We start from the raw sequence: 27,885 nt of genomic DNA, 5'->3' as shown, positions 1-27,885 counted from the left end.
GCCACTCTGGAAAACTGTGTGGAGGTTCCTCAGAGTTAAAAATAGACCTGCCCTACGACCCAGCAATTGCACTGCTGGGGATTTACCCCAAAGATACAGATGCAATGAAACGCTGGGACACCTGCACCCCGATGTTTCTAGCAGCAATGTCCACAATAGCCAAACTGTGGAAGGAGCCTCGGTGTCCAACGAAAGATGAATGGATAAAGAAGATGTGGTTTATGTATACAATGGAATATTCCTCAGCCATTAGAAATGACAAATACCCACCATTTGCTTCGACGTGGATGGAACTGGAGGGTGTTATGCTGAGTGAAATAAGTCAACTGGAGAAGGACAAACATTATATGTTCTCATTCATTTGGGGAATATAAATAATAGTGAAAGGGAATAGAAGGGAATGGAGAAGAAATGTGTGGGAAATATCAGAAAGGGAGACAGAACATGAAGACTCCTAACTCTGGGAAATGAACTAGGGGTGGTGGAAGGGGAGGTGGGCAGGGGGTGGGGGTGACTGGGTGATGGGCACTGAGGTGGGCACATGACGGGATGAGCACTGAGTGTTATTCTATATGCTGGCAAATTGAACACCAATAAAAAATAAATTTATATATATAAAAAAGTAATAATAAAGCCACTCCCTCTTGCTCAAATCCTGGCCTGCCTTCCCCGCCACCTCCACGCTCCTGTCCCGTTTTCACAGCAGGATGAGATTAGGACAGAGTCCTCTCAGTGTCTGATGACTTAGTGAAGTGACCCACCAGAAGCAGACCAAGACTCAGGTCCACAGAGGGGATAGGATGGTGCTATGTTAGTTTGAGGCTACAAAATATTCAGGTTCCTACATGTGGGGCCAGATCCAAGAGGCTCCATGTTCAGTAGGGTCAGTGGAGGTGGGGTCTAGGTGAGGCCTGGCACCTGGGACAGGGTTCATCAGCCTTCAGACTCACTCACAGGAGATGGTGACAGGGATCCTGCCAGAAATACCCTGCCCCAACCCTCATTCCTCCCCACCAGAGCTCTACAGTTCTAAACTCAGCTCATCTCTGACTTCTATAAGAAGCCTTCCTCAATCTCTCCAGCCAAGTTGAGCTGGTCTTCTCCATTCAATCAGGGTAATTCTTCAGCGACTAAGTGTATGTCAGGTACTGTGATAGGGGCCAGGTGTCGCAGTTTCCAGCTGTGAGGAGACAAGTAGGGGAGACTGATTGAAGGGGACACTTACAGTGGAGGGTGATAGAGGGCTATGTAGTGTGTTTGGGAGCACAGGGTGTTTCATGGGGAAGGTGATGCTAAACCTGCATGCCTGACCTAGGACCAGTGCTCAACAAGTAGATCCATCGCTGAGACCTTTTCTCCCTCTAGGTACTAACTGTCAAGAAATGAACCTGATCTAAAAGATAATTGACATGGGGAAGTTCTCCAAATAGAAGTTTTAAAATTTATTTTGGCTACCCATCATTCATTTCCATCAAACTATAAGTGGGTTGGCCAAATGGATCGTAATACCTGTGTGGCTCCTTAACTGATCAGTCTCTGGAGGTCAGTGGTTCTAGAAGTTTGGGCTGGGGCCAGAAGCATTAGCATCCCATGGGAGATTGTTAGAAAGTCACATTCTCTGGCCCACCCCAGACCTGCTGAACTGGAGACTGGGGTGGGCTCAGCAATATGTGTCTTAGCAAGCCCTCCATGTGATTGGATGCATACTCACATATGGGAACTACTGCTTTTTTTTTTTTTTTTTTTGTATATTCTTTAATTGGAGTTCGATTTGCCAACATATAGTATTAACACCAGTGCTCATCCCGCCAAGTGCCCCCCTCAGTGCCTGTCACCCAAGTCACCCCATCCCCCCACCCACCTCTCCTTCTGCTACCCCTTGTTCATTTCTCAGAGTTAGGAGTCTCTCATGTTTTGTCACCTTCTCTGATTTATCCCACTCATTTTCTGCCCTTTCCCCTTTATTTCCCTCCACTATTTTTTATAGTCCATGTATGAGTGAAACCATATGATTGTCCTTCTCCAATTGACTTACTTCACTCAGCATAATACCCTCCAGTTCCATCCATGTTGAAACAAATGGTGGGTATTCATCGTTTCTAATGGCCGAGGAATATTCCATTGTATATACCACATCTTCTTTATCCATTCATCCTTTGATGAACACCAAGGATCCTTCCACAGTTTGGCTATTGTGGACATTGCTGCTAGAAACATCGGGGTGCAGGTGTTCCAGCATTTCACTGCATCTGTATCTTTGTGATAAATCCCCAGCAGTGCAATTGCTGGGTCGTAGGGCAGGTCTATTTTTAACTCTGAGGAACCTCCACACAGTTTTCCAGAGTGGCTGTACCAGTTCACATTCCCACCAACAGTGCAAGAGGGTTCCCTTTACTCTCCGCATCCTCTCCAACATTTGTGGCAGGATCTCCTGCCTTGTTAATTTTCCCCATTCTCACTGGTGTGAGGTGGTATCTCATTGTGGTTTTGATTTGTATGTCCCTGATGGCAAGTGATGTGGAGCATTTTCTCATGTGCTTGTTGGCCATGTCTATGTCTTCTTTGGTGAAATTTCTATTCACATCTTTTGCCCATTTCATGATTGGATTGTTTCTTTGCTGTTGCGTTTAATAAGTTCTTTATAGATCTTGGAAACTAGCCCTTTAGCTGCTATGTCATTTGCAAATATCTTCTCCCCGTTCTGTAGGTTGTCTTTTAGTTTTGTTGACTGGTTCTTTGCTGTGCAGAAGCTTTTTACCTTGATTAAGTCCCAATAGTTCATTTTTTATTTTCTTTCCCTTGCCTTCATGGATGTATCTTGGAAGAAGTTGCTGTGGCCAAGTTGAAAAGGGTGTTGCCTGTGTTCTCCTCTGGGACTTTGTTGGATTCCTGTCTCACATTTAGATCTTTCATCCATTTTGAGTTTATCTTTGTGTATGGTACAAGAGAATGGCTCAGTTTCATTCTTCTGCACGTGGCTGTCCAGTTTTGCCACACCATTTATTGAAGAGATTGTCCTTTTTCCAGTGGATATTCTTTCCTGTTTTGCCGAATATTAGTTGACGATAGAGTTGAGGGCCCATTTCTGGGTTCTGTATTCTGTTCCATTGATCTATGTGTGTTTTTGTGCCAGTACCACACTGTCTTGACGATCACAGCTTTGTAATACAGCTTAAAGTCAGACACTGGGATGCCCCAGCTTTGGTTTTCTTTTTCCAATATTTTCCTGGCTATTCCAGGTCTTTTGTGATTCCATATAAATCTTAAGATTACTTATTCCAACTCTGTGAAGAAAGTCCATGGTATTTTGATAGGGATTGCATTAAACGTGTACATTGCCCTAGGTAACACTGACGTTTTCACAATATTAATTCTGCCAATCCATGAGCATGGAATATTTTTCCATCTCTTTGTGTCTTCCTCAATTTCTCTCAGAAGTGTTCTATAGTTTTTAGGGTATAGATCCTTTACCTCTTCGGTTAGGTTTATTCCTAGGCATCTTATGCTTTTGGGTGCAATTGTAAATGGGATTGACGCCTTAATTTCTCTTTCTTCAGTCTCATTGTTAGTGTACAGAAATGCAGCTGATTTCTGGGCATTGATTTTGTATCCTGCCACATTGCTGAATTGCTGTATGAGTTCTAGCAGTCTGGGGGTGGAGTTTTTCGGGTTTTCTACGTACAGTATCACGTCATTTGTGAAGAGGGTGAATTTGACTTCTTTTTTGCCAATTTGAATGCCTTTTATTTCTAAGACTTCTAAGACTTCTAGCCTCACAAAATGGTGAAAGTGGATATCCCTGTTGCGTTCCTGATCTTAGGGGAAAGGCTCTCAGTTTTTCCACACTGAGAATGATATTCACTGAAGCAGTCCAATATTTATTCCAACAGTAAATCTATGATTTTGTATAGATGCTACAAAATAATTTAAAGCCCCTATCTCTCCACAAGCTTGGTTCAGCAATACAACCACCTGAATGGCTTCTTGAACACACTGGATCTCATTCCTTCTTTCAATAAAATTTACTGGATGTCTGAGTTTGCTAAGGCTGCTATAACAAAATGCCACAAGATTGTCCTTCTCTCTGCTGCCCGTTACCTAATCTCTTCTTATAGGACATATCATGTTGGATTAAGGCCCATTCTCATGACCTCATTTTGACTTAATTACTTCTTTTAAGCACCTTATTTCCAAATATGGTGACATGTTGAAGTACTAGAGATTAGGACCTCACAATATGCATTTGAGGGAGATGGTACTCAGTCCCTGACACTATCTTCTAGCCCCCCAAATTCACATCCACCCCACATGCAGAATACATTCACCCCATCCCAACAGCCCAAAAACCCATTCCAGCATCAACTCCAAGTCCAAAACTCTCATCTAAATCTCATCGAAATCAGGTACGTGAGACTAGAGGTATGATTCATCCTGAGGCAAAATTCCTCTCCTGGTGTGAACCGTGAAACCAGAGAAGTTATCTGCTTCCAAAGTACCATGGTCACACAGGCATAGATATTCCCATTACAAAAGGGAGAAATCTAAAAGTAGAAAGGGGTCTTGGGTTTCAAGCAAATCCAAAATCTAGCAGGGCGAATGCATTAGATTTTGTCTTGAGAATAATCTTTGGCTGATACTCTATCATCCGGCCCTAAGATGGCGGCCCTGCCTCTGGGCCCCCTTAGCCATGGGCAGTAGCCACACATCCTAGTCAAGGAGAAGGAAGCCTCAGTCCCCACAGACCTGTACCTGCTGTGTCTGTGGTGGCAAAGGCAGCCCTGCCAATTTCCAAACTGCCTTCAGAGTCATTTTCCCTTTTGAAGGATAACATATGACAGCAGGACAGCTCTTCTGTAGAATCCTAGAAGTCTGACAGCCTTCCTTCATTTTGTCCTATCTCTGTCCCTTTCAGTTTAAACTGGCAACATTTTTGCTGGGATGACTGGCTGGATCGTCGGGCCACACTTGTAACCTCTTTAGCAAACGCTGTCCAGTCACACCCTTACTGTTCTCTCCAGAACATGCTTTCTCATTTTTTGCAATACGGATAGGCAGCGGTTAGAAAACTTGAGATCTTCCAAATCTTCAACCTCTGGTCCCTTCTTGCTTAACAATTCCTACTTCAATTTCCCTCTCTTTAGATTTTATTATAAGCAGCAAGGAGAAACCAGGCAGCATCTTTAACATTCTGCTTAGAAATCTCCTCCACTAAACATTCAAGTTCATTTTTGAATATCCTACCTTACAAAACAGTAGAACACAATTTGGCCAAGTTCTTTGCCACTGTATAACGAGTATTGCCTTAGTCCAGGGTCCAATGGCTGGTTCCTCATTTCTGATACCTCACTCCAGAAGCACCTTTAACAGCCCTAATTCTAGCGACATCTGTTTGTGGTAATAAATGTCTATCTCTAAGATGACTCTCTTCTGAGTCCTCATCAGAATCATCTTTCACAACCATATTTCTACAACCCTCTCTTCAAGGTAATCTAAAGTTTTTCTAATATGTGCCTCAAAACTCTTGTAGCCTCTACCCATCACCCAGTTTCAATGCCGCTTCCACATCTTTAGGTAATTATCACAGCAGCATCTTACTTGCCATTATCAAAATCTGAATCAGTCTACTAGGGCTGCCATAATAAAATACCACAGACTGGGGGCTTAAACAACATAAAGTTACTTTCTCACAGTTCTGGAGGCTGGAAGTCCAAGGTGGAGGTGCCAGCACCGTTGGTTTCTTCTGCAGCCTCTCTGTGTTCTCACATGGCTGTGCTTCCGCCTCTGTTGTCTGACTCAGCCATGTTGGATTAGGGCCCACCCTCACGACCCTGCTTTAAATTAGTTACCTCTTTAACGACCTTATCTCCAAATACAGATACATCCTGAGGCCCTGAGGCTTAAGCTTCAACACAACTGGGCCTGTCACACTGAGTGTCTGCTGCAGTGCTCAGCGGGGCACTGGGCTTCACACTGGCATACATATTCCCTTACAATACACTACAGTTTTCTCCAACTATGCCTAAAAACACAACAGCATGAGGAAACAGATTTCTAGAGCTATATCTTTCATTTCTCATTGTTAAAACTGACTTGCCCGAGGACACATCACATACATAGGTTCTCGTGTTGGCTGCTCCTTTCCCACTCCTCTGCTCTAGGAGAGAAAGGCAGGCTGCTGACCCACCTATACTGAGTGAGGCTCACCAACCTAAAATGAAAAACTGCATTGGGGGGAGAGGGAAACATCTGATTACCAAGCTTCTGTTCTTTTTTATCTTCCTGTGAGCTGCCTTCTTCCCCTTTGAAGCCCTAGGCTCCTATCCCAAGCCTTAGTTCAGGATGGCATATAAGCCTCCCCTATCTGAGTGCCTTTGAGTTTCATATTTTTATGGGTCTTCCATACATCCACAATTAATTTGTTTTTCTTTTGTTTGTCTGTCTTACGTCAATTTGAATTATTAGACTAAGGAACCTAAGAGGGGGAAAAGGGAAAATTTTCCTCCCCAACATACATACATCCATCATCGACACAAGAAAGTGCAACCATGATGTCATTCCTGCGGCACATAACTGTGTCAAATGACATCAAGGAGCTGACAGGGTAACCCCCAATAAAGGAACACAAGTCAGCACTTCTTACCACGTTGCTCCCTCCTCTGTGGTCTGAATGAGATTATTTTAGTAGCTGTTTTCACCTTGAAATATAATCAAGACTCTAATTTTTCTTACTATCAAAAACTTATTTACACTTGTCTTACTTTTTATAATAAAGAGCTATAGACACAGGAAGGAGTTTTATAGGGCTACAGTAGAAATAGGCTCTGCAACAAAAGACCTAAGAACACAAACAAGTGTGTTTCATGGGGTACCACAAAAATGGAGTGCCATTCAAATCAGTAACCAGAGACAAGGAGGGTCTTAGGCTGGTAAGGAACCCAGAACTAATGTGCCCACATGACACCCCTCCCAATAGCAGCCTGTGCAGCCACCGTCAAGATCCCATATCCCCAGGACTACTGCATCTAGGGACATGGAGACAGACTGGGACTCAACTGGGAACCTCTTCCAGCCTGAAGCTTCCTCAAGGAAGCTGAACAAACAGTATTAGAACATTTCAGCAAGAATAATGTCAGAAGTACCTGAAAACTGTAAGGAACTGTAAATAGTTTAGTCCTGATTGTTTTCTAAAATAGCTCCTTTCTCTTCTGAGAGGCTCTAAACCTAAACCTATTTCCTGTATTTCTAGACTCCAGAGATCCCAGACAATAGGCCTGAAGGTCTCCTGTTAACAATCCTCACCTAAGTATAGGGACTGAACCATCTGAGAGCTATGGGGGTGGACACCCCTTACCCCTGAAGCTTATGACACTTTCCCTGAGCTGGGGCTTGGAGACAAGCTTGGGGGTGTACATGTAGCCCTAATGAAACACATGAAAGGCCCCAAGGACAGAATGCTTATTTGAAGCAACTGAACTTGCAAATTCTCCCTGAAACTAAACAGAAACATAATAGTTTAGCTCTTTTGCTTTTGGGGTATGCTGCTGCCCATAAAAGACGGGTGTGGGACATTGTTACAAGTCTGCAGTAAGATACAGAGCCAGAATAAAAACCATCACAGACTGGTGACAGCATTAATCTACACCTTTGTGATTAAAGGAATGTTTGCCTATAACATAGTTTCAGTAACTAGTTTCACAAAATCAAAAAGTGTAACCAGTACCTGTTCATGATCCACAATGAAGAGCAGAGCAAATTTTTGCATGTAATATTCCACAACTATGTCCTTGCTGTGCCCACTCACAAGAGACATTTAGGCAAATTAATTCCCTCTTTACCATACAGACCATGCAGAGGGGGATGTGGTTCCTTCTCAAGTGGTGCCCCACTCTCCCACCCCAACACACACACACTCACATGTCCTCCACCGTGATGTCTTTCAGGATCTGGCAGTAGTCCACATTCCACACAGCCTGGTCATCCCAAACCTTGGAGGCCAGCAGGATCGCCCCTAGAACAATCCGCTTCCAATTGGCTGGACAGATATCTATCTCTGCATACGTCAAAAGTCTTTCAAGGTATACCTGGGAAGACATGAAAATGCCAGGGCTAAAGACTTGAGTTGTTTTGTCCTACATGCTAGCATACATAGATTCGAAAGCTGCTTGACTCCATTTTACCAGCCTTTAAACAGGGATTTATCATCTGATTATATCTATTTCTAAAAAGTCAAAGGGCTCAGCTAGTCAAATGGAGAGTGGACACACTCTGTCCTTGAACAGTATGGAGGTAGCTGGATTGTAAAAGGCTCTGAGGCAGGAACAAATTCCAGGCACCATAGGTTAATTTCTCACTCTGCCATATCAATACAGACTCAACATACAACAATACAAATTTCAACAAATAGTGGTGTCAAAGGAACAAGCTTATTTTTTTTTCTATCTGGTAAACCTTTTATTTTGAGGCAATTGTAGATTTACATGCAGCCTTGATAAACCTATTTTTCTTTAAAAAAACAAAGAATGCCTGCTTATTTTTTTTTTTACAGATTTATTTATTTATTCGTGATAGACACACAGAGAGAGAGAGAGAGAGAGAGAGAGAGGCAGAGACACAGGAGGAGGGAGAAGCAGGCTCCATGTTGGGAGCCCGACGCGGGACTCGATCCCGGGACTCTAGGATCGCGCCATGGGCCAAAGGTAGGCGCCAAACTGCTGAGCCACCCAGGAATCCCCCCTATTTTTTATTACTGTGGTAAAGCATATAAAAGACTTAGCAGTTAACCATTTTAAGTGCACTGTTGAAAAATCACCACCTGTATCTCTATCCCCAGAGCTTCCTTATCATCCTGAACTAAACTCTCTACCCACTAAACAATTCCCCGCTCCCCTTCCCCCCCAGCCTTTGGCAACAACCATTCTACTTCGTCTCTATGAATGTGACTATTCTAGGAATCATTCAATATTTGTCTTTTTGTTCTAGCTTTTTTTCACTTAGCATGTCCTCAAAGTTCATCCAAGACTGTAGCATCTGTCAAAGTTTCTTTCCTTTTTAAGGCTGAATGATAATCCATTACATACATATACCACATTTTGTTTATCCATCTTTAAATCGATGGATATTTGAGTTGTTTCCTCCTTTTGGTTATTATGAATAATGTTGCTGCCATGAACACTGATGTACAAATACCTGTTTGAGTTTCTGCTTTTAATTATTTTGGGTATGCACACAGAAGAACTGCTGGATCATATGATAATTCTGTATAATTCTCTGAGGAACCACCATACTGTTTTTCCAAAGTACTTTGGTCACTTACACTTCCATTGGCAACACAAAGGGGTTCCAATTTTTTCATATTCTTGCCAATACCTGTTATTTTCTTTTCTTTTTTTTTTTTAATAATAGTCATCCTAATGGGTGTGAAGTAGATATCTCACTGTGGTTTTTATTTGATAAACCTTTTTTTTTTTTAATTTTTTTTTTAAATTTTTATTTATTTATGATAGTCACAGAGAGAGAGAGAGAGAGGCAGAGACATAGGCAGAGGGAGAAGCAGGCTCCATGCACCGGGAGCCTGATGTGGGATTCGATCCCGGGTCTCCAGGATCGCGCCCTGGGCCAAAGGCAGGCGCCAAACCGCTGCGCCACCCAGGGATCCCTGATAAACCATTTTTAAATGGAAATAATTTCAGCTGAAGGTGGAAAATGAGACCAAATAACAGGATAATGCCAGAAGCAGACTAATAATTATATAACACAGAGGCCACAAGATGAGAACAGATAAATGAGAAGTGGTGTTAAACACCTGAACTTAATCCATGAATTACTGTGTTAATACAGGGTACTCATTACATGCCAGGCACTGTGCCAGTCACCGGACTCACAGGAGGGCGGCACTCACTGCTCTGGCTGCACAGAGGACAATGGGCTGGAAACGAGCGCAAGTGATGGAAAGAGGAGACTCTGGAGCAGTCAGGCTAAGGAAGATTGGTTTCTAAACTGGGGACATGACAGGAGACACTCACAGTCCTATCAGCTTCACAGAGTCCAGCGATCTGAATAACTAAGAAGGTGGGCTGCTGTAGGAGTCTGGAGGCTTCCAGCTCGTGCCCTGGATAGGCAATGCTTCTGACACGGGGAGCATTGGTGGAGGGAAGAGGCTGGGAAAGACAGTCACAGGTGGACGCTTTATGCCTGACGCTACCCATGTGGGCAGGGCACACACCCTTGTGAAGCTCGGAAGAAAGCAGCACTGAGATAGAAATGAGTGTCTTCGGCGCATAAACAGGATTAGGTATGGATCCCATGACCTGGGGAAACAGTGTAGGGAGAGAGAAAAGAAGGGGTCAGGCCTGGAGCCTTAAGAGCCCCTCCTGTTTTAACATGTGGAGAGAGGGTAAAGGGGCAACAAGGAGAGGGAGGAATAAAATCTGGTATGTTCTGCTCTTAAGATGTATGTGCAGTACTCTGGAGAAGAAGCTACAAGGCAAACCAAGGTGTTTCTAAGTGCCTGAATTAGGCTTACAGTAGCATACAGGGCATATAAGAAGGAAACTGAAGTAGTCTCTTTCAGAGTAAAAAAATAAAGATGTGAAAACACTTCAGGCAGTGACTGTGTGGGTAGAGAGGGGCAGGGAGGCCACAGGGGTGAGGTACTTAGGAGGGAGAGAAAGAGGAAGGGGGAGAAAGGAAGAACGAGGAGGGAGGAAAAAGAGAGGAAGGGAGGGAATGAGGAAGAAATGATCCTCAATGGAAGCAAAACTCGAGGTCCATTAGAAAAGTCAGACCAGGGCAGCCCGGGTGGCTTGGCAGTTTAGCGCCACCTTCGGCCCAGGGCTGATCCTGAAGACCCAGGATCAAGTCCCACACTGGGCTCCCTGCATGGAGCCTGCTTCTCCCTCTGCCTGTGTCTCTGCCTCTTTCTCTCTCTGTGTCTTTCATGAATAAATTTTTAAAATCTTAAAAAAAAAAAAGAGAGAGAGAGAGAGAGAGACAAAGTAAAAGACCAGAAGCGCCCATGTGGCTGTCACTTAAGCATCTAACTCATGGTTTCAGTTCAGGTTATGACCTCAGAGTTGTGAGATCAAGTCCCACATCCGGATCTGTGCTCAGCATAGGGTCTGCTTGAGATCCTCTCCCCGTCCCTCTATATGCCCCTCTCAAATAAATAAATTATTAAAAAAGAAAAAGAAAAAAGAAAAGTCAGATCATCAGCTAGCAGCTCCTTCCTATAGCCTTCCATGGTTCTCTTGATCCCTAAAGCACAAGCAGAGGAGAGTTACTCCCTCCAAAGCAGCAGAAGCTCCCTTAGGGCTTCTTTTGCCAGTCTGCACCAGCCAACTGTGTGTAAACAGGTGGATGATAAACACCCAGGGAAGTTTGAAGAGAAGGCTCAGATTTTTGTCTGCTTCTCCCACTGAAATAGGGGCTTTTCCAAGATGAGGAGAGAGGGTGGTTGGCACTCAAATGTTTGCTGAGTAAACAGATGAATAACAATTCTTTTGCTTAGAAAGGTTATTCTGCTTTTAGTGCTTTATTAATGAAAAAGCAATTTTTTAACTCTTAAAAACCTAGATTCTTATGGCTAATCTCAGATACCAGCTCTTCCTCAGAATGCATCAGGGGTACTACACTAAAAGGCAAAATCATGAAAAGAAATTACTAACATATTTCAAATTCCAAAGACAAAATAGCCAACAAGTCTAGTCCTACATATACTGGAAGTAATGAAACAGGATACCATTACAGGGCAAGTCTACTTGATGTATGTACCCCCATATTAGTTTGCGTGACCCTTCCACATACCCCCTTGCTGTGCTTTTCTCAGTATAATATATGTAGCTGCCTCATCAGTCTCTCCACCTAGTGAACCATAAGTTCCCTGAGGACAAAGACCCATTTCATTCCCACTTGTGTGCCCAGCATTTAGCACAATGCTAAGAAAGGGTGGGACCTCAGACTGCTTCAGTAATGGACACATCATCTTGCAGAACAAATAAGCAGCAGCATCTACCTAAGAGCTCTGGCTCTGAAATACAGCAACAGGAGGGTACATGTTAGTGTTAAGGGATTTAGGTAAGAAAATGACCACAAATAATGGTATTTAGAAAAAGGAAGTACGTTTATGAAGGTAGAATGGATTTAAAGGTAAAACTGAGTCCTTGGTTCACGAGACACGTGTAGTGGTAAATGATGAAGTTCAGAGGAGGACAGAGTCCACTCTGCTGTGCCAACTGCAAAAAGTCAAAAAGATCTTCAAATAAGCCACAGGAAGTCACACAGCATGGCATTCTAACTGCATTATATGGACCTTTGTGGGAATTTCCAAATCTCTCACTGAAGAGTAACATAACAGCATTTGGTTGTGGTAAAAAAAAAAAAAAAAAAAGTAGGTCACGCACTAGAGCTCAGTGATCTTTTCAGTTTTTGAAGATCTTAGTTTTTAATGGCATTTATTATATTAAATGAGCAAAAAGAATGAGCTAATGTTTTAGATCATGACTTTCATCTGTGTGAAAATTGTAATTCTTCAGGTATAGATCCAAGCTAGGTCAAATGGAATTTCAGCTAGACTCCATCCTTGGGACCCCAGACTGTGCATTTTACAAAGGTTGACAACTAACTCTTCTTGTTCTTCATCAAGAAGAGGCATACCTGAGGTAAGCACAGCATTAATATAAACTTGTCAAATCACTATGTTGTACACATAAAACAAATATAACACTGTGTGTCAACTATACTAAAAAAAATAAAATAAAAATAAAAAATGAATCACAAAATATATAATAAACTGAACTAAGAGCAGAAAACTAAGATTGGACCTAACTAAGCCTCCAGATTTTTAAAGCATGAGACAAAGCATGAGACAAACATTGTGAAACAATGTTTACCTGACGACTTCCTTTATACTGATAAGGTATGCAAATCTCTCCAAGCTCCCCACTGAAATAGATTCTCACTGGCTCAGTGCAAACGGGTGGCCACTCAATTTTCTTCTTTCTTACTTTATACCATAGTTGATAGACATTAATAAGTATGTTTGATGATATTTAAGATAATATTTAATACTAAAAAAGTACCCAAAAGTATCATTCCATGTCTGATAATCCACAGGCTAACTAAAGGAATTAGATATTATAATACACTCAATTACCAAGGGAAGGCAGCTGTTACACTGGGAGATGAGGCATTCATAATAAGCTCCACTTAATAGCATGAACTTGCTGAACTTGTGAGTAAGGACATAGCCAAGGGTCAGCTGCAATTTCTTTAGTAAACTCCCAGTTGGATATTTTAATTCTCCACCAAGTAAAATAATAATTGATTTTTCCTAAACAATATTCCTAGACCATTCATTGCTAATAGGACATTCTTGCTCAATTAAATTTCCAAATTTAAATTCATGAGAAGGACTATCCTAAGGAGTCTCTAGAAACTACAGGTTAGTGAGCAATTACAGTGAGCATTCATCCGACTACATGTAACAAAACTGTTCCAAGTCATGGGGGAGGAATAAAATGCAAACTCGTGGAATCAAGGATATATATCAAAATCTTAATGATACTGAAATTATTCCAATCCAATTTTTTAAAGAGTTAACCTAAGACTTCTGGGGAAGATGGTGGTGTTGGGAGGACCCGAAGCTCACCTCCTCCTGTGGATACTAGGTAATACCCGTATCAGTTAAATAACCCAGAAAACAACCTGAAGACTCGTAGAACGAATCCTCTCCAGCTATATGAAGAGAAGAACCACACTGAAGAGGAAAGCAAAGGCACAGACGTGGCTGGGAGCCAAATGGACTCACAGGGACATGTGGACATATATAGAGGGGACAAAACAGACTCTCACACCAGGGAACCTGCAGGGGGAACCCCCATGGGGAAGACAAATCCCAGCAACACTGGGCTTTGAAAACCAGAAAGGCCAAATTTTGCAAGTTCTTACAACCAGTGGTGCTTAACATGTGGAATTTTAAAAATCAGTGGCCTCAGCTCTGGGATAGTAGGAAGGGTGAAAGGAAACAGTCCCTGCCCTTGAACAGACAGCACAATAAACAGCCTCGGAGAGATACAGCATTAGAAACAGCAGTTTGAAAAACGCCTGGAGGAAGATTTGCTTACTAACCTCAAGTGTGTCCAGAGGTGCAAAAACTCTTGGGAGACTTCTCCAGGAACAAAGAAGCTGGCAGGGGCCATTTCCCTCCCCTGCCCCCTAGCCTGAACACAAGGACACCTACAGGAACCGGCACAGTGCAAGCATTTTCCACCTAAAGTAACAGAAGGCCCCATACTCCCACATTCTCCTGTAGACATGCTCCTTCCAGTCAGGCATCTGCTCCAGGTACCCTCCCATGGGAGGCCCAAGCAACCTTGCTATCACTGTGCATTCTGGCCCTAGGTGCTTCTGCAGATCTGCCCCCTCCAACCTAGCAAGCCTGACTCCATGGCTAAGGTCCCCTACCTTAGTGGACTGGCACAAACCTTGCTAATAACATTGTCCACCTGCACCCGCATTGTCCTGTGGTCTTGTTTCCTTTGATGTGTTTTTGGCCAGGGCCCATCCAATGTGGTGCTACAAGTCTGGCAGTGTGCAAAAAGCCCCAACAGGGACAAGCACAACCCCAAAGTGACTCCTACCCCAGGGACAGGGGAAGATGGCCTCACACACCAGTCCATCTGTAGTCCCAGCAGTGGACTAAGGGTAGACATCTGGTCCTGATTGTAGCCCTGCCACCTCCCATGAACACTTCTCAGAGGACCAAACAGGGAAAGCATCTGCCACTGGTGCTACGACCTCTCTGACAAATGCCTGGGCTGACTCAACTCAAGCCCAAGGTAGTCCCAGACTGGTCCACACAGGGACCAAATCTTCCCCAAACAGGCAAAGTGAACCACGGCAGATGACCGGACTGATAGCAAAAGTGGCTCACCACAACAGGATACACACAACACACACAGGACATCAGTGAAGCACAAGATTATGGGGAACAGGGGACAATGCACTGCAGGGCACTACAGGACCTCTTCTTCATAAGAACACTGCTTTCAAGAGCAGGAGACATAGGTGACACAGAAATAGACACAGAGCGACAAAATGAGGAGACAGACAAATATGCTCCAAATCAAAGAACTGGAAAAAAAAAAAAAAAACACAGGAAGAGACTTAAACAAAACAGAGATAATATGCATGGTAGAGAATTCATTTTTTTTTCTTTTTCTTTTTTTTTTTTTTTAATTTTTTTTTTTATTTATGATAGGCACACAGTGAGAGAGAGAGGCAGAGACATAGGCAGAGGGAGAAGCAGGCTCCATGCACCGGGAGCCCGACGTGGGATTCGATCCCGGGTCTCCAGGATCACGCCCTGGGCCAAAGGCAGGCGCCAAACCGCTGCGCCACCCAGGGATCCCATGGTAGAGAATTCAAAGTAATGGTCATAAAGATACTCACTGGGCTTGAGAAAAGGGTATAGGACTTCAATGAGACCCTCAACAAAGAGATAGAAAACATAAAAAAGAACCAATCAGAGATGGTTTAATCAGACCCAATATCTGAAACTAAAAATACATTAGAAGAAGAGTAGATGAGAGAAAGCAGAACTGATCAGCATCAGGAGGACAGAGTAATGGAAAGCAATCGAGCTGAATAGGAGAGAAAAAAATAATAAAAAATGAAAATAGATATTGGGAATGCAGGGACAACATCAGACATAATAACATCTGCATTATAGTGATCCCACAAGGAGAAGAGAGAGAAAAGAAGGCAGAAAATTAATTTAAGCAATAAAGCTGAAAACTTCTGAATCTGGGGAAGTAAAAAGAAATCCAAATACAAGAAGCAAAGAGAGCCCCCAGCAAAATCAACCCAAAGAGATCCACATTAAGACACATAGTAATTAAGATGGCAGAAAGTGATGATAAAGAGAATGTGAAAAGCAGCAAGAGAGGGATCCCTGGGTGGCTCAGCAGTTGAGCGTCTGCCTTTGGCTCAGGGCATAATCCTGGAGTGTCGGGCTCCCGGCATGGAGCCTGCTTCTCCCTCTGCCTGTGTCTCTGCCTCTCTCTCTCTCTTTCTCTCTGGGTCTCATGAATAAATGAATAAAATCTTAAAAAAAAAAAAAAAAAAGAAAGAAAGAAAGAAAGAAAGAAAAGCAGCAACAGAAAAGAAGGCTGTTACATACAAGGGAAACCCCATAATCTGCCTATCAGCAGATTTCTCAGCAGAAACTGCAGGCCAGAAGAGAGTGGCATGATATATTCAAAGTGCTGAAAGGAAACAACCTGCAGACTAGAATACTCTATCTAGCAAGACAATCATTCAGAATAGGAAGGATAAAAAGTTTCCTAGACAAACAAAAGTTAAAGGAATTCATGACTACTAAATAGCCCTATAAGAAATGTTAAAGGGGATTCATTGAGTAGAAAAGACAGACCATAAGCAAAAGTTAAAAAAAAAAAAAAGTAGGAATCACAAGAAGCAGTAAAATTAGGTGTATCTATAAAACTCAGTCAAGGGATTAACAGAATAAAAGGAAGTAAATTATGATACCAGATACCTAAAACATAACAAGGAGAGGAGTAAAGAATGGGTTTCAAACTTAAGTAATGATCAATTTTATATAGACTGCTACAGGCAGAAGATGTTATATACAAATCTAATGGTAACCAAAAATCAAAATTCAAAGACATGCAAAAAAATAAAAAGAAAGGAATCCAAGTATATCACTAAAGAAAGCCAACAAAATGTGAGCAAAGAGAATGAGAAGGAATAGAGAAGAACTGCAAAAACAACCATAAAACAAGAAAAGGGCTATAAGTACATACCCATCAATAATTACTTTGAATGTAAATGACCTAAACACTCCAATCAAAAGATATGATTAAGATATCATGAGATATAGGAAACTCATTTCAGACCTAAACACACATGAAGATTCAAAGTGAAGAGATGGAAAATTATTTACCATGCAAATGGAAGTGAAAAGAAAGCTGGGATAGTAGTACTCATACAGGACAAAATGGACTTTAAAACAAAGACTGTAACAAGAGACAAAGAAGGACACTATATAATTATAAAGGGAAAAAATCCAACAAGAAAATATAACAATTGTAAACATTTATGCACCATATATGGGAACACTCAAATACATAAAGCAGCTAATAACAAACATAAAGGAAATAATCAACAGTAATACAATAATAGTAGGGGACTTTAATACCTCAGTTAACAGCAATTGGTAAATCATCCAAACAAAAAAATCACTAAGGAAAGAGTTGGCTTTGAATGACACACTGGACCAGATGGATCCAACAGTTATATTCAGAACATTCCACCCTAAAAGCAGAATACACATTCTTTTCAAGTACATATGAAACATTCTCCTGAATAGGTCATACATTAAGCCACAAATCAGGTCTCAACAAATTAAAAAACATGCATTTTTTTCTTACCACATGCTATGAAACTAGAAATCAACAACAAGAAAAAAATCTGGAAATAACACACAAACACATGGGGGTTAAATAACATTCCACCAAACAATGAATGGGTCAATCAAGAAATAAAAAAGGAAATAAAAAAATACATGAAAACAAATGAATTTGAAAACACAATGGTCCAAAGTATTTGGGATGCAGCAAAAGAGGAAAGAGGGAAATTTGTAGTAATACAGGCCTACCTCAAGAAACAAGAAAACTCTCAAATAAACATTATTAAAGACAACACAAAAAAGGAGAACTATAGGTCGATATCTCTGATGAGCACAGATAAATCCTCACCAAATATTAGCAAACTAAATCCAATAATGCATTTAAAAAATCATTCGCCACAATCAAGCAGAATTTGGGATGCAACGGTAGTTCAATATATGTAAATCAATCAAAAAAAAAAAAAAAAAAAAAATCAATCAATGTGATACATTACATCAACAAAAGAAAGGATAAAAATCATATAATCATTTCAACAGACACAGAGAAGGCATTTGACAAAGCATAACATCCATTCATGATAAAAATACTCAATAAAGTAGGTTTAGAGGAAACATACCTCAACATAATAAAGGCCCTATATGAAAAACCCACAGCTAACATCATCCTCAGTTTTTCCCCTAAGGTCAGGAACAAGATGCGATGTACATTCTCCCATTTATTTTATATAGCATTGGAAGTCCTGGACACAGCAATCAGACAACAAAAAGAAATAAAAGGCATCCAAATCAGTAAGGAAGAAGTAAAACTTTCAGTATTTGCAGATGATACATGATATTATACAGAAAATCTGAAACTAAAAAATGCTAGAACTGATAAACAAATTTAGTAAACTCAGAGTACAAAATCAATGTACAGAATCTGTTACATTTCTATACACCAATAAGGAAGCAGCAGAAAAAAAATCCCATTTAAAACTGTACCACAAATAATAAGGTACCTAGGAATAAGCCTAATCAAAAAGGTAAAAGACCTATATTCTGAAAACTATAAAACACTAATGAAAGAAAATGAAGACAACACCAAGAAATGGAAAGACATTCCACACTCATGGGTGGGAAGAATAAATATCGTTAAAATGCCTATACTACCCAGGGAAGCCTGGGTGGCTCAGTGGTTGAGTATCTGCCTTTGGCTCAGGTCATGATCCCGGGGTCCTGGGACCGATCCCACATCAGGCTCCCTGCAGGGAGCCTGTTTCTCCCTCTGCCTCTGTCTCTGCTTCTCTCTGTGTCTCTCATGAATAAATAAATAAAAAAAATTTTTTTAATGCCTATACTACCCAAAGTTATTTATATATTTAATGCAATCCCTATCAAAATACTAATTGCATTTTTCACAGAGCTAGAACAAACAATCCTAGATTCTTGTATGGAAGCACAAAAGACACCAAATAGCCAATGTAATCTTGAAAAAGAAAAGAAAAGGTGGAAGCATCACAGTTCCAGACTTCAAGCTATAGTACAAAGCTGTGATCAGCAAACAGTACGGCAGAAAATAGATACATAGATTCAATAGAACAGAACAGAAAACCCAGAAATAAACCCATAATTTTATAGTCAATTAATCTTCAACAAAGGAAAGAATATCCAAAGGAAAAAAGACCGTCTCCTCAACAAATGGTGCTGGGAAAACTGGACAGCTATGTTCAAGAGAATGACACTGGACCACTCTCTTACACCATAGACAAAAGTAAATTCAAAATGGATTAAAGACCTAAATGTGAGATCTGAAACAAAAAAAACCCTACAAGACAATATAGATAGTAACTTCTTGATGTCAGGCATACCAATTTTTTTGTTTTAGATATGCCTTCTAAGGCAAGGAAAACAGAAGCAAAAATAAACTCTTGGGATTATGTCAAAATAAAAAGCTCTGCAAAGCAAGAGAAACAATCAACAAAAGTAAAGGACAACCTATACAATGGGAGAAAATACATGCAAATGGCATATCTGATAAACAGTTAGTATCCAAAATATATAAAGAGCTCAGAAAACTCAATACCAAAAAAAAAATTCCAATTAAAAAATGGCCAAAAGACATGAACAGACATCTCCCCAATGTCAGACATAGAGGTGCCAACAGACACATGGAAAGTTGTTCAGAGGGCAGCCCGGGTGGCTCAGTGGTTTAGTGCTGCTGTCAGCCCAAGGCCTGATCCTGGAGACCCGGGATCGAGTCCCATGTTAGGCTTCCTGCATGGAGCCTGCTTCTCCCTCTGCCTGTGTCTCTGACTCTCTCTCTCTCTCTGTGTCTCTCATGAATAAATAAATAAAAATCTTTAAAAAAAAAAAAAAAGAAAAGAAAAGATGCTCATCATCACCTACCATCAGGGAAATAAAAATCAAAACCACAATGAGGCACCACTTTAAACCTGTCAGAATGGTTAAAATCTGACACAATACAAGACACAACAGGTGTTGGCGAGGACCTGAAGAAAAAAGAATACTCACGCACTCTTGGTGGGAATGTAGACTGGTACAGCCAGTGCAGAAAATAGTAAGGAGGTTCCTCAAAAAGTTAAAAATGGAAGTATTCTGTATGATCCTGCCATCACACTATTGGGTATTTAACAAAGAACACAAAAACACTAATTCAAAGGGATACATGCACCTCAATGTTTACTGCAGCATTATTTACAATAGCCAAATTATGGAGGCAGCCAACATGTCCAACGACTGATGAATGGATAAAGATGTGGTACACACACACACACACACACACATGAATATTATTCAGCCATTAAAAAGGAATGAAATCTTGCCATTTGCAACAACATGGATGGAGCCTGGGAGTATAATGCTAAGCGATAAGTCAGAGAAAGGCAAATAACAGTATGATTTCACTCACATGTGCAATTTAACAAACAAGGAAAGGGGAAAAAAAAGAGAGAGAGACAAACCAAGAAACAGACTCTAATTATAGAGAACAAACGGATGGTTACCAGAGGGGAGGGTGGCATGGGGATGGGTTAAATAGGTGATAGAGATTAGGGTGTGCACTTGTAATGAACACAGGCCTGATGTATGGAATTGTTCAATCACTATATTGTACAACTGAAACTAACATAACAACACTATAAATTAACTAACTGGAATTAAATAAAACTTAAAAAAAAAAAAAAAAAGAACAAGGAACGTCTGAGAAACAATTACAGACAAGAGGAACCTAAGGAGACATGCCAACTAAATGTAATGTATCCTGGACGGGATCCTGAGAAAGAAAAAGGACAATGGGAAAAACTAAGGAAATCTAAATAAACCGTGAACTTTAGTTAATGTCTCAGTATCAGGTCTTTAATTATGACAAATATATCATTCAAATACAAGAGGCTAATAACATCATAGATGTTATGTAATTTTATAGATATTAGTAAAAAACTGGGTGTGAGGTACATAGGAATTCTATACTATCTTCACAATTTTTCTGTACATCTAAAATTAAAAGCTTACTCAAGAAAATATATCTATAAAAATGAAAACACAACATGCCAAAATTTATGCAAAATAGTCGAAGCTTAGAGGGAAATTTATTAAATTCCTACATTAAAAAAGGACAATCTCAAATCAATAACCTAACCTTCCACCTTAAGCTATAACTTCTTGAGTCCCACTTGTGTATTTTAATTCTCTACCAAGTGAAACAATATACAATTGATTTTTCTAAACAATATCCACAAGTAACCAGACCAAAAAAAAAAAAAAAAAAAAAAGGCGCAAACTAACGTAAAGCAAGCAGCAGGAAGGAATTAATAAAGATTACAATGGAAATAAATGAAATAAAGAATAGAAAAGTAGAAAATCAGTAAAACTAAATTTTGGTTCTTTAGAAAGATCACTAAAATTGATAAACCTTTTGCCAGACCAAGAAAAAAGTAAAGAAGACTAAAATCAGCAGAAGCAGAAACAAAAGGAGGCATTACAATGGACTTTACAGAAATTTTTAAAAATTGTAAGGGAATACTACAAACAACTGTTATCAACAAATTGGATAATTTAGATGCAATGGACAAATTCCTAAAAGACACTAATTGAAAAAGAAATAGATAATTGGAATATACCTATAAGGAAAGAGATTGAATTTGTAATATAAAAACTTCCAACAACAACAACAAAAAAAAAACAACTTCCAACAAAGAAAAATCCTAACCAAGATGACTTTAGTAGTGAATTCTACCAAACATTTAAGAATTAATACCAATCTTCAAACTCTTCAGAAAAATAGAAAGAATACTTCCTAATTATGAGATCAGTATTATGGTGATTCCAAAACAAAAGAGACCACAAGAAAATTAAAGAACAATATCCCCTACAAATATAACGCAAAAATTCTGAACAAAATACTAGTAAATCCAATCCAGCAACACATAACAATAATTATATACAACAACCATGTGGGATAATTTATCAGCGGGGGGGGGGGGTGAGGGAGGCACGTCTGGGTGGCTCAGTTGGTTAAGCATCTACCTTCAGCTCAGGTCATGATCACAGGGTCCTGGGATAAACTGCCATGTCAAACTTCTCCCTTCCTCTGCCTCTCCCCACCCCCACTCGTGTGCACATGTCCTCTCTCTCTCTCTCAAAAAAATAAAATCTTTTTAAAAAAGTATAATAATTTATCCCCAGGAATGCAAGGTTGATTTTAACATATTGATAAAATAAAGGAAAAATAATCACATGATCAATCTGAACATATGCTGAAAAAGCATTTGACAGAATCCAAAACTCTTTTAAGGGAAAAAAAAAAAAAAAAACTCCACAAATTAAGAATAGAAGGGAATTTCCTCAACTTGACAAAAGGCATCTATGAAAAACCCACAATTAACATTATATTTAACAGAAAAAGCCCGAAAGCTTTCCCTATAAGATCATGAACAAGACAAGGATGTACACTCTCACACTTCTACTCAACTGCACTAAAGGTCTAGCCAAGGCAAATATGCCAGAAAAACCAGTAAAAAGCATCCAACTTAGAAAGGAAGAAGTAAAACTATACCTATTGCAGATGACAGGATCCTGCATATATAAAATTCAAAGAATCTAGTAAATATTATAAAAACTAAAATGAGTTCAGCAATGAGAAAGGAATCCAAATAAAATAAATTGTATTTCTATACACTAGCAATAAACAATCTGAAAATGAAAATGAAGAAAATAATTCTACATACTATTGCATGAAACAGAATGAAAAGCCTAGGAATAAATTTAGCAAAGAAGTGCAAGACGTGTGCCCTGAAAACTATAAAGCTGCTGAAAGAAACTGAAGAAAATCTAAAAGGAAAGATATCCCATATTCCAGATTAGAAGACTTACTAGTGTTAAGACTGACATACTCCCCAAATTGATCTACATATTCAATGTAGTCCCCATCAAAATCCTAGCTGATTTTGTTTCTGCTTGTTTGTTTTTGCGGAAACAAGCTAATTTTAAAACTGAAAATTTAAGGGTCATAGAATAGTCAAAAAGATCTTAAAGAGAAGAACATAGTTGGGAGAGTCATCGTTCGTTCGTTCCTTCCTTCTCTTTCGAGAAAGAGAGAGAGAGAGAGTAGGGGGAGGGCAGAGGAAGAGAGAGAGAGAGAGAGAATCTTAAGTTGGCTTCTCAACTGGCACAGAGCCCAACCTCAAGACCCTGAGATCATGACCTGAGCCAAAATCAAGAGTCGGACACTTAACTGACTGAGCTGCCCAGGTGCCCCTAGAGTTATACTTTCTGATTTCAACTACAAAGCTATGGTAATCAAGACAGTGTGGTGTGGGTATAAAGAAATACAGATCAACAGAATAAAACTGAAAGTCCAGAAATAATCTTGCACATTTACGGTCAACTGATTTTGACAAAAGTTCCAAAACAATTCAATGAGTAAAGGACAGTCTCTTCAACAAATGGCACTGCAGGAACCAGATATCCCATGCAAATAAATAAATAAATAAATAAATAAACTTGGTCCCCTATTTCACAAAAATGAGTTCAAAATGGGTCACATACCTAAACGTAAGGTCTAAAATTAGAGGGATGCCTGGGTGGCTCAGTGGTTGAGTGTCTGCCTTTAGCTCAGGTCATGATCCCAGGGTCCTGGGATCGAGTCCTGCATCGGGCTCCCTGCAGGGAGCCTGATTTTCCCTCTGCTTGTGTCTCTGCCTCTCTGTGTCTCTAATGAATAAATAAATAAAATCTTTAAAAAGGGGGGGAGGATCAAAGAATTTGAAGAGACATTTCTCCAAAGAAGATATACAAACAGCCAGTAAACACATGAAAAGATGGTCAACATTATTAATCTTTAGGGAAATACCAACCCAAACTATAATGAGATAACACTTTATACCCACTAGAATTGGCTAGAATCAAAACAGACAACAAAAAGTGCTGACAAGAATGTAATATGGAGAAATTGGAACCGTCCTATTAGGGAATTGCCAATGGGAATAAAAAATGGTGCAACCATGCTGGAAAACAGACTGTTCCTCAAAAAATTTAAGAGTTACCATATGACCTAGCAATTCCACTCCTAGGTATACAGCAAGAGAAATGAAAATATATGCCTATTCAAAAACATGTACACAAATGTTCACAGCAGCATTATTCATAATAACTAAAAAAGAGACATTCATATGTCCATCAACTGATGAATTTGAATAAAGAAACTAGAATATTATTTGGCAACAAAAAAGAATGAAATACTCTACAAGTTACAAAATGGATAATGTCTGAAAGCATTACGGTAAGTGAAAAGCGAGTTACAAAAGACCACATATTATATGGATCCATTCTACTTCTTGAACAGGCAAGTCCCTTAAGAAAGAGAATAGATTAGTGGGGTTACATGGGCCTAGGGTGGGACTGGGGATGGGGAGTGGCGGCTAAAGGGTGAAGGGTTTCTTTATGGGGGGATGAGAATATTCTGAAATATTAGGTTATGGTGATGGTTGTTGCACAAGATACAGAGAACCACTGAAGTGCTCTAAGTGGATTTTATGGTAAGTTAGACTACATTTTAATAAAGCTACAAAAAATAAGGAATTAATAAAAAGGTACTACTACATCTCCTCTGTCTGGTTATTTGCAGTAGGTGCCACCCCCATTCTTCCCAACTCCCCCTCTTTATGCCTGCTTCCTCCCCATCAGCTACTGACCTCCTCTCCAGTCCATCACATCACTACAGCCCTCCAGAGGGGGCCAACCTTGTAAGCAACACTCAGGGGAGTGGCTGAGCAGTGTCCCCAAACTACAGACTTGGCCATCCTCCCCTCAGAAAGCTTACCTTAATAACTTAAGCAGTGAAACAGCAGAACAGGAGTTCCAAGTTACCAAACCCTGGGATAAGGGGTAACTACAGCAAATAGCTCCCAAATGCTCCCTAGGTATCAAAGTGTGAGGTGCACCAACACCACTTTTATTGCTTCAGCAGCAGGTAGCTATTACTACACTTACTCTGACATTTAGTATTCATTAGGTACCTGCTGTGTTCCAGATGCTGGTCATATCTCAGTGAGTAAGAAAGACAAAAAGATTTTAAAGACCTCTTAATCATGGAACTTATAAACAAAATAAGATAAATGACTAAAGCCTAAAGAATGTTAATTGGTGACAAGTGCTATGAAGAAAAAACAGGAAATGATGAGAAGGGAACATGGGGGAGAAGGGAGGTTACAATTCAAAGTATGGCCCCTCGAACGGACCCTTTGAGTGAAGACTTAAAGGAAGGCAGGGTCGTGGCACATGCTATCTGGGAAAGAGGATTCCTGGCAATGGTGTCAAGTGCTCAAGTCCCAAGGCAGGTACCGGTATGTGCAGGAAAGACCAAGAGGCCCAGATGGGAGAGTGGTGGCGGCTCAGTTGAGATGAGAGGTGGCCCAATCCTATTAGAGGTCACATAAAGGCCTTCTTTCTGTCTTCCTCAGGGAACACAGAACTGCTGGAGGAACTGCTGGAGGTGTTTAGCAGAGTGAGGAAAACAATGGCTGGGGACAGAGCCTGGGCCCTTCTGTCCTATCACCTCTGGGTAAGAACTGACTGTTCCAAGGGCAAACATCTGACCCAAAGGAACTGGACCAATCACTGATGAAGCCAATCGAAATTCATCTCCTCTCCAAAATCTGACCTAAACACAAGAGGTTGAATTAGCCAGTGTTGGGACTTACACAGTGATAGAGCGCCAAGGTTAGGACAGCTACTTCCCTGCCACGTCCACCTGACCAGAAGCCAGCCTGAAATTTAATGCTGCAAACCCAAAGGGAATAGAGACAAGAAAAGGCAGCCCCAGAGAAGGGGGCAGTGGGGGGTCGGGGGAGAGGACCCTGCCGCAGAGGACAGGGATCCATGGGACTCTGCAACCTCCCAATCAATCTCCTGCCTTGGCTTCTTATTCTTAGTGTAGGTTTCTCATCCTTATGATGAAAATCCCTGGCGTAGACAGGGAGCTATATTTTGTTATCCAAGTACCAAACGTGGGACTGAAAAGGCTGTCTGCTCATGGCTCTAAGGTTAACCCAGTAACTCCTGAGAGAAAGGACAGGCCGTACAGAGGGGCAGCTGGAGACCATGGTCTTCCACCCAACCCCCACTTTCCACAGCTGTTGTTGGGAATATTATACAATGCCCATAAGCAAAAACTTATCAGAATTCAGCAAGGTGCAATTTCAGTTACTTCATCCTTTTTTAAATTTCCTCATGTGTCAATATCAATGGCAGAACTTTCAGAATATTCTGCAAGGCTAAAAAAATACATCTAGTGATATTAGGTTGTTACTCTTTTAAAACAAAGGTAATTAAGCTGTGAAATATTTGCTTTGAGTAAAGTAGGTTCTGGGTATTTGAAGGTCCTGGAAGCTCTTACCACAGGCAGGCTGCAGTTTTGTTCCTTGTGGGCAACAGGGCCAGAGCTAACTGCTGTCCGCCCCCAGCTTCAATCTGGGCAGCATGCCAAGACACCAGACAATTCCCTGGAGAAAGGTAGTGATTAATGCTTCTCTGTCAACTCTAGACTGAACTTGTTCTGAATGGCTGCTTCTGATCTGAAGCGGCACAGAGAAGGGCAGAATGATCATAGAAAGGGCTCTCAGCCACCACAAGCCGCAGCAGCCAGAAGTGGTCTGCAGTAATGTACCTACTACGTGGGACTCCGAAGCTGCTCATCTCTCATTAGGTTGTAAATACCACGACCCCAATACAAGCTCATCTCCTGTGAAGTCACCAGTTTATTGAACACGTCAAGTGAAGGTTTCCATAGCTACTGACAAAAATGCACCACTCCTACAGCACTCCAAAGACATGAACCAACCAAGGCTCCCTGTCACCCTTGGAAATGGAATGCACCTCAGATGTTCTCTTAATATCTCGGCTAAAGCTGGGGAAGTGGCAGGGATTAAAATCTCAGCCCTTGTCCTCCACAGGACACTAACCTCTTCATGCTAGTAACTCTTATCAGGTCACAATCAGGTCATAATTTTCTTAGGAATTAGAGTTAAAAAAATCCCCGTGTTCCATCTGTAGCAGTTTCAAAATAAATCTTTCTTCATGGCATGAAGGTTAGTACTAATCTCATGTGGTCATCTGGTTTTCTTACCCTTCTTTTCTCTTTATTGCCATTTCCCTTTACAACAATTTCAACCCTGCATCCCTGCTGCGTGTTTTTGTAAGAACTTGAAAGCCAAGCAATAAATACACTTCTCAAATAGGACAGAAGAATCTAGAATCATTCCAAATCACCCAATGATTACTTGCTGAATGTCTGTTTTACCCATTAGACAGCAAGTCAGTGAGAGAAAGAGTGAACACACAAACGGATGAACCAATGAATGAATAAACAAACAGGTTTACTGTTGAATTAGCTGAAGGGCACAAAGCTCTTAGTGTGGCAGAGATACAAGGGGTCCTTGGGTGGCCTGTAAACTTTCTAGTAGACAATAATCTCTTTTCAGAAGCAACAGGAATGGCTTTCGGATCTCCCTGTGGGATGGCTTACTCACAGGCAGAGCTAAGTTATCTAAGTGCACACAATAAAAGGTGAGAATGGGTTCCACGTTAATCTATTTCCCAAATGAGATCTGACCTAAATAGTCTCTAAAATTTTAAGAATCTAAGTAAGATTATAAATTTTTATATCTTATCTGAGTATTAAAGTGCAGATATGTCCACATTGTGTGTGAATATCTTACACATTACTGACACAAAAATCACAAAAGAGAAGGCAGTAATACACAGCACGTCTTCCTATACAGGTATTCACAAAGGATATATGTGTCCATCGGATCTTATTAATGTCATTAAAATCTTTGCACAGAATCAACAACAGGAAACCTGGACATTTATTGTTTTTGAATGTGATTTTATAACTGACTTTCAGTGGGGACTGTGGAATGGACTTCACACCCTCTTTTGGGGGATCCATTATGTATTCTTCC

At 40.6% G+C, this 27,885-nt stretch overlaps 1 protein-coding gene and 1 long non-coding RNA gene across 11 annotated transcripts in view; one reads left to right on the top strand and one right to left on the bottom strand.

Moving 5' to 3' along the window:
- LOC140633160 (uncharacterized) overlaps positions 1 to 27,017 on the top strand; it is a 37,125-nt gene extending 10,108 nt beyond the window's left edge. The window contains exons 2-4 of the long non-coding RNA XR_012030750.1: positions 8,546 to 8,696; positions 25,384 to 25,484; positions 26,466 to 27,017. This is a non-coding gene — a long non-coding RNA (uncharacterized lncRNA). The remainder of the gene's footprint in view (positions 1 to 8,545; positions 8,697 to 25,383; positions 25,485 to 26,465) is intronic.
- Positions 1 to 27,885, bottom strand: part of CCNY (cyclin Y) — a 334,546-nt gene that overhangs the window by 17,176 nt on the left and 289,485 nt on the right. For all 10 annotated transcript variants that reach the window (XM_072825247.1, XM_072825252.1, XM_072825246.1 and 7 more), the window contains one exon: positions 7,915 to 8,081. In XM_072825247.1, coding sequence (XP_072681348.1) covers positions 7,915 to 8,081 — 167 coding nt within the window. The remainder of the gene's footprint in view (positions 1 to 7,914; positions 8,082 to 27,885) is intronic.

Source organism: Canis lupus, chromosome 5 (genome assembly GCF_048164855.1).
Source record: "Canis lupus baileyi chromosome 5, mCanLup2.hap1, whole genome shotgun sequence".
Taxonomy (NCBI): domain Eukaryota; kingdom Metazoa; phylum Chordata; class Mammalia; order Carnivora; family Canidae; genus Canis; species Canis lupus.
This window is presented reverse-complemented; position numbering and strand designations above follow the sequence as displayed.